Genomic DNA, 10,756 nt, shown 5'->3' with positions numbered 1-10,756 from the left:
AGCGGGAGGAACACCTGGGCTCCCCCCGCTGCGGCACAAAGGGAGGCCACGCTTCCAGTTTATACAGTTTAATAGATGTGAAACAAGATACATTTCCTTTGGAGTAATGGATGCATCGATAACAGAAGATAAATGTGAATGCATAAATATGAGGCGGCACGGAAGGAACCAAACGGAAACGACTGGATGGGCTTTATCCCCCCCCGGATGTCCGGGCTGCTGCCACGGGCTCCTTCCTGCTCCTATTTCCCATGGCCAAGCTGTGCCGTGGACACAGAGCCTGCAGGAGGGGTGGGAAGGGGCAAGGACCAGAGGCTAAAAAGGAAAAATCAACCCCAAAAGCTGCAAAAAAAACCCCAAAGTGGTGTTAAAAGGTGACCTGGATTCCTCTAGAGGCTTCTGGAAGGGCCTTGGGAAGAGAACGTGTCCAGGTGTGGGTGTAGGGATTGGGAGGGAAGCACAGGGAGTGCAAACTGCCCCGAGGGGTCGGAGTTGTTCTGCCACTAGGAGGACAAATCATCACCTTAAATGCTCACAAAGAACGTCACCTATGACAGCTCTTTACACACTGTATCAATAATTTACTTAGAACTGCAGTAAACAAAATACATTTCTTAAATAATTTACTATTTATTTGTTCAGTTTCTTTTTTTTTAATCTCTCGGTAAATGTAGTTTTCTTTCCTTTTTTTCATTAGTTGCTTCTCTTTGTAACACAAGAAACCGTCTCTGTGCACGTTAGTTCAGATTATTGCAACGTTTAACCTGAATTTCAGTTGAAAAGAAAGGGAGGGGGAAAAAAAGCAACAGGACAGTTGGACAGACAAGAAGAATGAATAACTTATTATTGCACTGGCTACAATTCAGTAGTGATTTGGTTTTTTGTCTGTAATTAGGACAACCTCTAAAGTACAAAAGAAAAATGAGCGAGATGTCAGAAGCATCAGCTGTGAGAAGAAGCTGGTGGGGTGATGGTGGAGGGAAGGGAAGCGAGGAAAGAGAAGAAACATTTGGAAAATGAATGGCTAGAATAATTAATTCCACAGAAAACCCAAGGAAACACCACCCATGTAATGCAAAAAACAGCATCTCTGTTTCTCTATAAAAATATGTGCATTATGGAGAGAGAGTTTTTGTGGGTCTGGGTTTTTTTTTCCAGGTTTTTTCTTTGTTTGTTTCTTCATTTTGTAGCTCACAAATACAGGATTTCTATTTATAGAACTGCTGATATACAGACAATGTCCAGCTCCCAGCTCCCGGGCACTCCGGCGTAACGTGACAGCTCAAAAAGGTGCCTCGGGAAAAGCTGAGCATCTTTAAAAAAAAAAAAACAACAAAAAACAAACCCAACAAAACAACAAAACCCCAAGAGAATCCCCCCAAATCCCAACCAACACCACCTCGGACCCGAATCAATGTGATCGAGGCCACGGAGGGGGGTGGGAGGAACGAAGCCACCCCTGCACCAACTCCACCTTCCCCTTAGAAAAGAAACCCCAAAACCTCTTGCCAAATCCACTCCCCATCCCCAAAAAACCCATCCCCAGTTTCGTCCAGCCGTTCGTTTGGTTTCTTTTTCACTTCTTTGTGTGTCTGTGTGTGTCTCTGTGTGTGTGTGTGTGTGGTTTTTTTTGCAAACTTCCACAGCGCTTCGAGTGACCGCAGCGAGGGGACGGCCCCGGTGACGGCCACCCCCGACCCCTGGGTGCCCTCGCTTTGGAACCCCCACACTGGTGACAAAGCCCTTGAGACCCCCCCGCTCCCCCGGCCCAGCGGCTATACTGGGTCATCCGTGCCTTCTTCTGTGGCAACAGTCACGGGGCCCAAGTCCTGCTTCCGCAGGGGGCTCTTGGCAGTGCCCAGCAGCTCTTTGCTCCTCTCGCCGTTGCTCCACTGAGTTTTTAAGTGATCCGGCTTTTTCAGCTCCGCGTCCGGCCGCGAGTCCATGGAGGCCGGTGTGGACTGGCCGCTGTCCAGCAGCTCCGAGAGGCTGCTCAAGGAGCCGCCGTCCAGCTGCTCGAAGGAGAAGTTGGGGATGCTGAGGTGCTCCCCGCGGCACGGGGGCTGGCTCTCCGCGAGCTCCAGGGATTCTCGGTAGGCCGGGAACTCGCAGGACGGGGTCCTCCTCCGCAGCAGGGTGTTCTCGGAGGGTTTGGTGCGCGGGGCCGCCCCGGTGTCATCCTCCATGGGAGGATCTATAGAAATGCAGGGCGGGCTCATCTTCTTCTTCCTCCGGGCTCCGTGGATGTAGTCGGCCTCTGGCTGGACGTGGGCAGGGGGCCGCTGCTTGTCCTCAGCGGGGTCCTGGAAGCCACAGTCCGGGGCGCCGCCGGAGGGGCAGATCTCGATGGAATGGCGCCGCTGCTCGTCGGCCCAGCTGGGCTTGCTGAGGAAGCCCTTGGTGTCGGTGCTGTAGAACTTCTTCAAGTCCTTCTCCTTGCAGGAGAGGCTGCTTGTGCTGCAGTTCTTGAGGGGCACGGGGGACGGGGCCGGCGAGGTGAAGGGTGAGGTGGAGCGGCTGCTGGGGTCCGAGTGCTCCTCTGCCCAGTCTTTGGCCGAGCTGTTGATGTGCCGAACCTCCTCGTCAGCCAGGTCCGAGGGCTCGCCCTGGCAGCCCTCGGGGCCAGAGGGGCTGTCAGGGCTGGGTGGCCGGCTGGGAACGCCGTGCTGGCCACATGTGTGCTTCCGTGCCAGGGGGCCGAGGGGCCGGTGTGGGGAGGACGGGGGGGAGCGCGGAGGGGTGGCCGGGAGGGGGGAATGGAGAGGGCTGGGGGTGAGGGTGCTCTGGGGCTGCTTTGCTGATGGCTGGGGCTCTCCAGGCTCTGCTTGCAGGCTGTCCTTGCGCTCCTGAGTCTGTCCGTCCACTGAGTCTGTCCGAACGGCCTCCTGGAAGGGGAGGAGAGAGAGGTGGGGTGAGAGCCTGGGGACGTGCTGGGCAGCAGCACTTCCAGTGATGGACACAGAATTATAGAACCACACTGTGTTGGAAGGGGCCTGAAAGCTCATTTCCTTCCACACCCTGCCATGGGCACCTTCCACCAGTACAGGGTGCTCCAAGCCCCGTCCGGCCTGGCCTGGGACACTCCCAGGGATGGGGAGCCCATGTTGGTGGGTCTAACACACCCCACCTCATTCCCGCCCCACTGTGCCAGTCCTGTCAGACCCTCCTGTACAGGAGGATAAACTTCTGCTGGCAGGAGCCTTCGTGTTCAGGGCTGGCATCTACTGGGCCTTGGTCTTGCTCCGGCCCCAAATCCTGAGCGAGCACAACCCATCACAGTGTAGGGCTCCCTGGAGGCTTCTCCCACCATGCGTAAAATGGATTTGGGCTTTAGCTCTTATTTCCTGGAATAGCACAGCCACGAAGATGGAAGTAGGGAAAAAGGGCCTTCCCACGTGTCCTTTGCTGGGGTAGGAGTGTATTAAAATGACTAAATTATATTAAAATTAAAATTGCACGTTTTGTTCTAAAACAGGAGCTCTACTCTTAGCTCCAAGCAAAGAAACCCAAGAGAGGACTGGGAAAGAAGGGAAGGAACACAGGTGACGAGTCAGGAGTTACCTCTGGGTGCTCTTGGCCTCTCACCTGTCTGCAGAGCAGCTTGTTGAGAGCAGGAGATCGGGGGGTGCCGTGGGGGGGAAGGGCCTTCCAGCGGTGCCGCCCTTCGTGGCCGGGGGAGCGCGCGGCCAGTGGCAGCGACTCCGTGGGCACTCTCAGCGAGGAACTCGTCCCCACGGGCTGGGAGCGGATGGAGGTGATGGATCCTAGGGCAGGACAGAGGGAGCAGTCATTGCTTGGCCTGTGGGCTCTCTCAAAGATTGAGGCAGAAGCTTCAAGAGGGGAGTAAACAAAGGAGGGAGGAGGAAAGACCTGTTAGGCCGGGCTGAAATCCCGAACATCAGCGTAACCCTTGGGCAACACTGGAATTAAAAACCCTTGTCTTGTGTCCTGCCTTGAACCTCAGCAGGGATGGCAGGGAGGTCACAGATGTTGGGGTGACTGTGCAGGGCCAGAAGTTGGACTGTGAGCCTTGTGGGTCCCTTCTAACTCAGGATATTCTACACCTCCTCTGGGAGCAGACACTGCTGCAGGCCCAGGGCAGTTCTCCCACCCACCACAGCCCAGCCACCATCAGGGCTGTCCCCAAGGCACAGCTTGGCTCAGCGTGGTCCCACCAGGAGCTCGGAGCCTGTTCCAAATGCTCTGACAGCCCTGAGCTGTGGGCAGGCTGGAATCTCTCTCTTCCTGAAGCCGCCTAGGCTGGGTCTGAAGGCAATCCATTCTCCCCAGCCCCTCCGTGGTGCTGCTTTACTGCGCTTGGGAGTTGTCTGAGAGATCTGCTTCTCTGGTTTTTTTGGCTGCAGGATTTATTGTCCTCATTAGTTTGAAACCCAGCGTCTGTTCCTCCAGTGCTGCCCCACTCCGTGTTAAAAACACCGTTATCCATCACTCCAAGAGATCTCACCCAGGGCTCAGGGAACTTGAACCTCTGACAAAAGCCATCCAGACACATTGCAGTTGCATTTCACAGACAGATTTGTTAGTGGGGAGAAAGAAAAGTGAGTGTTTAATATTTTTTCTTTCGGAGCTTTTCTCCAGAACACCACAGAAGGAATTCTCACCCCCACCCCACTTCTCCCCAGTTTTTTTTTTGGGCTCTCCTAGATCCAGAGTTTCAGGTTGAGCCTGTGCTGTTCATGTGCTATTCCAGGCTTTATAAAATGCTTTTCATGACGCAGAAAAACTCTGTCATAAAATCTGTCACAAACATGGTCATAAAATCCAGACCCTATGCTCTACTCCCTGTCCTCAGTTGGAATTTCCTCCTGTTGGAAACTTTCCATCGAGCTCTCATATAGAAAACCCAAACCCCCTCCAAACTGGATGCTCAGGAACACTGAAGATCTCTGGAGCTGGATGTTCTTTCTCTTGTTTTTCTAGGAAATCAGGAAACTGCATCTAAACCCAACATATCCTGAGATCTGCTCATCCCACAAGATTTTCCCTGGGTGGTCGGTGCAGTATCGGGAGAAGATCAGACATCCTGAAGCCCATGGAAACACAGATGCTCATGGGAGTCTCCATGGGCTCAGTTTTACCTGGATGTAATTTATGGAACTGTGACTTGAAGCAGAGTTTGGGCAGCTCAGCAGCAGCACAGCTCAGGGTGCTGCTGGTTTTCCCAAAGAAGTCATATCCATCACATCCATCCCTCCAGCGCTCTTGGAGAGAAATTTGGGAAACATCAGAGAATTCTTGGTGGGTTCTACCCACCCCTGGCAGCATCACAGCAGTTTTATATGGATATAAATCCTGCTTTACAGCCACTCCAGGGATGAAAAGCAGCCCCAGGAGGCCGCCCCTGAAACTCAACCTCTGTTTTCTTTCCTTCGCCAGGAATTTGCAGGTGAATAATAACAAACACTGAGCAGAGAACATGACCTGGCTCCCAGAGAGTCTGAACAAACACAGAGTTCCTTCTCCCAAGGAAATCAGAGCAAATCAGGCTCTGCAAACCCACTGAGCAGTTCTTGCATTTCAAACCGTGCCGGATCAAAGGAGAGCAGGGTGGGAGAAGATCTTGGGAGCCACTCCAGGAGCACGTGTGCTTTTAGGGAGGCAGAGATTGTGTTTCGTATCGATTTCCCCTTCAAACCAGCTCAACAAAAGAGACAGAAAAGCATTTTCAGGGAAATGGACTCGGATGCAGTGGATGAATGCCCCCTCAAAGGCTCCGTGCACTTGTGATTCCTGGATTATGGGGTCACTCCATGGGGTCTGTCCATGACATTCATTACAAGGCCAGGCTTGGGAAGAGCCAGACACTGGTTTCTAATCTTTCTGCTCCCAAAGAAACTCCTGCAGCTCTGAACTCGATGTGTGGTGCTAAAGGCAGTGCCCTGAGGCTGCAGCCTGCCTGGAACGATGAGGAGCTGTGCCCGGAAGCAATCCCGACTCCGGCTTTTATTCCTGGGGATGTTATTGATCCGCTGGCAGGATTCAGAGGGAATGCACAGGGAAGGGAAATGCTCCCTTTTTCTCAGCTAACAGCCTGTACCCTGTGCCTCCAGCACTACTCAGGAGCCTCGTTTCTCCCCCAAAGATCTGAGCCACCAGCTTGCTCCTGGGAAAGTGATGGAAACGTGGAATTGTGCCCAATGTGGGAAACGTTCGTCGTGCTGATGGAATCAAATCGGAGCAAGGCCTGCTCAGGCCATGTTTGGGTTGGTTGCTCCCCACTGAACCCCCCATGTGCAGCTGCTGTCCCGTGGTTGTAATCATGGAATCGTAAAGATTGGAAAAGACCATCAAATCCAACCATTAACCCAGCACTGCCAAGGCCAGTGCTAACCAATGTCCCCAAGTGCCACATCCACACGGTTTTCGAACACTTCCAGGGATGATGACTCCACCACTGCCCTGGGAACCTGTTCTGATGCTTGAACACCCTTCCAGGGAAGAAATTTTTCCTAATATCCAAACTAAACCTCCCCTGGCAGAACTTGAGGTTGTTTCCTCTCATCCTGTCCCTGTTCCCTGGGAGCAGAGCCCAACTCTGTCAGGGAGTTGTGCAGAGCCACAAGGTCCCCCCTGAGCCTCCTTTTCTCCAGGCTGAGCCCCTTTCCCAGCTCCCTCAGCTGTTCCTGATGCTCCAGCCCCTTCTCTGGACACTGCCCCTCTTGTCATGAGGAGCCCAAAGCTTCATCTCAGAGCAGGGGGAAATCCCCATGGGTGGTACCTCTTTGGGCTTTGCAGGGATACGTCTCCATCTCCACCTCGTGCAGGGGGAACGGGGCCTTTGCCGGAGTCACGGGCCGGAACATGTAGCTGTCGTTGGGCAGGGAGTGCATCCGGGCCACGGAGATCTTGCGGACGGTCAGCAGGTTCTGGGAATCCTGGGGCCTCAGGGAGGCTGCACTGCCCTGCAGAGCGAGGAGAGAGGGAGATGGGGTCACCTCAGTGGGGAATTTACAGGGAACTCCTTCCCTTTTTGCTTCCAAACCTTGTGCAGATGTTCCCACTGGGATCTTCCCCACAAGCTGCGGCCCCAGTGGCTGCACGGGACAGCAAAGTTACACTGAGGGGAGAGCTCAGGGTGGAGCTGGAATAAAGGGAGGCATCAGTGACCCACCACTCAGCCAACTCTTGAACACACAGAGAAAGGAAAGGCCAGGAAAAAGGGGCCCATCTGTTAAAAACATGAGAAATGCAGCATTTCTCACGTTGTCCTCATCTGATGTTCCAGGGAGATGCTTTCAGGAGGCCTGAGGGTGACGTCCTCCTCCTCAAACAGAGGACAGAGGGGCCAAACCAAGTTCTTCTGGAAATTCACGTGTTACCTCCCCAAAACAAACTCACAGGGCAGACATTTAAACACATCGACACCACTGCAGACCCTGAGGCCTCTCTCCTACAACCTGGAGCATTTTGGGCACCACTGACCCCTGAAGAAAGAGGCAGAGGGAAGGAGAAGACATCGTGGCAGTGAGGGTGGGGGTGTGGAGCCTCTTTGAGGGCACAAAAGGGGTTTTTCTTTGCTGTCACTGAAGGGGCTCTGGTTGGAAGTGCCCACACGGAGCACACCACAAACCTTCAATCTGACCCCTCTCAGGCACCTCACAGCAAATCCGTCCTGGGGTCTCAGGAAGCTTTAGGGACACAAACGACGTCCCTGAGGTGCTGATGGAGAAGCTGAGAGGTGATGCCATGACTTGGCCAAGTGGTGGGGGAGCAGGAGCCCCCAGACCAGGCCCTGCAGCCTGGCTGGACACATTCCCCTCCCAGTTTCCCCTTTTATCTAAAACACAGCTAATCCCTCTGGTTTTCCTTTAACGTCAGCCTCCCAGTGACTGATTGAAAACATTTTCCCAGCTGCATGTCTTAAATTAAATGTATTTTGCTTTGCTCTGCCGGGCTGTTTTCCCTCTCTGCCAGCAAAACCTGGCCCTGAGATCCCTCAGGTTTGGAGCTCCCCAAGGATCTGGTTCAATCTGTTTTTTTCCTTGTATTTCTGCCTTAGAAATGTCTTTCCTCAGCTCCCTGAAGCCATACACCCCAAGATGGATTACTCTGTGCTTTTACCCTGTGGAGCTTGGCTGGGAACTGGGGGAGGCCAGCAGGTATTTACAGCTCGTTGGCATTCAGCTCTGCCAACTGTGGCTGTGCCCAAGAGCCCTCTGGGTGCCACCCAGGGCTCTCAGCTGATGAATTAAAGCCTCAGCAGCCGGTGCCAGTTGGTCCCTGGCCATCCCAGCTAATCAGCTCCATCAGCACGGCATCACCTGAGCTGGGGGCAGCCGGGTGCTTGTTCACAGCCCGGAGCCACATCGAGAACAAAGGGTCTCGCTCCACTCGCTCAGCACTTGAACAGAAGGATCTCAGGATTTGGCTCTTCAAGCTCAGTTTGTCTCTGGCTGGAACAGATGAACAGAAAGCCCTTCTTGACATCAGCCACTTCAGTTTTTAAGGGTTCAGCTGTCGAGACCTGACTGAATTAGGGATGTGGGCAAATTTCAAATGAAATAAGTGCTTGAAATATGAACCACGGATGGGAAATTTGTTGGCTCCCACCTGGAGAGCTGCTCTGGACAGTGAGGATGGTTTGGAGACAGCACTGCTGCTCCTCCTCCTTGCTGGGAAACACCTGCTGCACTCCAGAGCCTGATCCCATTCCCTGGAAATTGTGGGCATGTGGGGTGATCGGGAGGGACTGAGCAGAGGGGTTTGCTGGGAATCTCCCTGGAGCACCTCCTGAATCCACAGCTCTGGGGATTGCTGGAAGCCTGAGGTGTTGATCCCCTCTGGCTTCTGTTTCCTCAGTATCATAAACAAGTTCTTACAATAACAACAATAAAATCAAACCTGGCACTGTTTTCTCCACAAAGAAAGGACTCTGCCTTTGAAGTCACACTGCTCACACACTGCCCTGTGCACCAAACATACATTTTAAGGGCTAAAAAGAGGATTTCGCTCCTGTCCCACACAGGGCTGATTCCTCTGGGAAACGCTGTTTTCCCAGCTGGAAAGGACAGAGGCTGCAAAGGTTGTGGCTGTGAAGGGACAGGTTTGGGACAGTTCAGGCACAGCCCCAAAGCACACCAGCACGATGGGTGGGACAGCAGCCACCTCAGCCTGGTGGCCTGGGCTTTGGTGGGAAGGTGGCAGGACATGGTGGGAAGCGGAGCAGAAGGATGGGACGCTTTTCCCCCTCATCACCTCTCCCTGTGGAGTTTCCAGGGTTAACAGGAGGCTCTGCCCAGCTCCTGATGTGCTTGGGAAGTATTGGAAGATGAGGAAAACCCAAGGAGAATGGACTCAGTTTGCAATCCCAGCCTGTATGAAAGGACGTGCCCTCTCTCTCCCCACAGTTAGAAAAGCAACCTGTGCATTTCCCTGCAGGAATGTCTGTGAGGAACAACATTCAAATAGCCAATTCCCTATTGCTGTGTAACCAAATCTCCTTTTCCTTGCCTTAATGGAGTCTGATGGATTTCACAAAAATCTAATTTAATGTAATTTAATCTGCTAGCCCCCACTGATTTCACGGTAGATTTATTTGTGATCATGGTGACAAAGCAGTTCCATGTTCACTCTTAATCACAGGCTGCTGACACGGGATGAGACAATTATCTCACGCCCTCCTTCCCCCCTGCACTTCTGATTGTTCTCCTAGAGGACTGATAGGAATCAGAGAGCAGGCAGTGTCTGGAAAAGCAACCCAGGAACCTCCAGCTTCTTGCTGAGAGGCTCTGATGTTTCCCAAGTCATCCACATCCTCAGCAGAGCCAGTGGGGAGCTGCAGGTTTACACCAGCACTGAATTGCTGCAGGATCCTCTGGAAATCCCAAAGTGGGATTAAAAAGAACCTGAGCAGTGTCACTGGGAAGGGAATTTATCCCAGTGCCAGCATTCCCGGGCTTTATGGGATTGCTCCCTGGTGCTGCTGCCCTGATAAATGACAAGGACTGGCTGGGACAGCAGGACAGGGAGCTGTGGCTATTGTGGCTCTGAACTTAAAATCCACAACCTGGGAATGAACTGGAGTGATGGATTTTCACCCCTCCCCTGGAACAACACTCAGGATAGCATTTCCAGCAGCCTCCACCTGCGGGAGCCCTGGGAGCTGACTCAGGATGTGGGGTGGTGGTGACATCCCTGCTGAAGGGGGACTGGGACAGCTCCTTGTCTCCCATCCCTGTGGCTCCGTGTGGAATCTGTGTGGGATCTGCTGGCCAGGCTGGTGGGATCCATGCCCTCCCCACCCCAGCTCTGTGTGGGCTCTCACCAGGGCTTGGTGCTTCCCCTGCAGCACGGCCTTGGTGTGCTCCTGGTTCCCGTGCAGCGCTCGGCTCTCAGGGGCCCCGGCCCCGCCCCGGCTCCCGCCAGCAGCATTGGTTCCTCTGGACATCTCCAGCTCGATCTCAGCATCCATCTCAGCGTCTTCCTTGGCCTCCTTGTTGCTCTCCTCCAGGTGCTTCATCAGCACTGCCACCACCACGTTGACCAGGACGAACTGGGCGATGAGGACGAAGGTGACGAAGTAGACGGGGGAGATGACGGGCAGGTAACTGAGGCAGTGCTTGTCCTCCCGAGTGCATTCCCGGAGCGTGTCCTGCAGCAGGGAGGGACAGGGCAGGGATTAGTGGGGCTCTGCTTGGGCTCCAAGGGCAGAAACACCAAAAGAACACAAAGTGGGTACAGCTGAAACGGAGAAAAGAAAATGCGGAGACCAGGAATTACATCAGCTACAAAGAGG

At 53.6% G+C, this 10,756-nt stretch overlaps 1 protein-coding gene across 1 annotated transcript; it reads right to left on the bottom strand.

Moving 5' to 3' along the window:
- Positions 1–52: 52 nt before the first annotated feature.
- LOC121672955 (voltage-dependent T-type calcium channel subunit alpha-1H-like) lies at positions 53–10,640 on the bottom strand. Its single transcript, XM_042045908.1, has 4 exons — positions 10,286–10,640; positions 6,740–6,923; positions 3,586–3,764; positions 53–2,885 (listed from the first exon to the last, which is right to left on the bottom strand). Exons 1-4 carry the CDS (start codon positions 10,478–10,480, stop codon positions 1,776–1,778), a joined length of 1,668 nt encoding a protein of 555 aa, XP_041901842.1. The 5' UTR covers positions 10,481–10,640; the 3' UTR covers positions 53–1,775.
- Positions 10,641–10,756: the final 116 nt, after the last annotated feature.

This window comes from Corvus kubaryi, unplaced genomic scaffold, assembly GCF_017639235.1.
Source record: "Corvus kubaryi isolate FWS band 111438036 unplaced genomic scaffold, C.kubaryi_AGA036_p1.0 65056, whole genome shotgun sequence".
Lineage (NCBI taxonomy): Eukaryota > Metazoa > Chordata > Aves > Passeriformes > Corvidae > Corvus > Corvus kubaryi.
The sequence above is the reverse complement of the archived record's forward strand: the minus strand, read 5'-3'. Positions and strand labels throughout refer to the sequence as shown.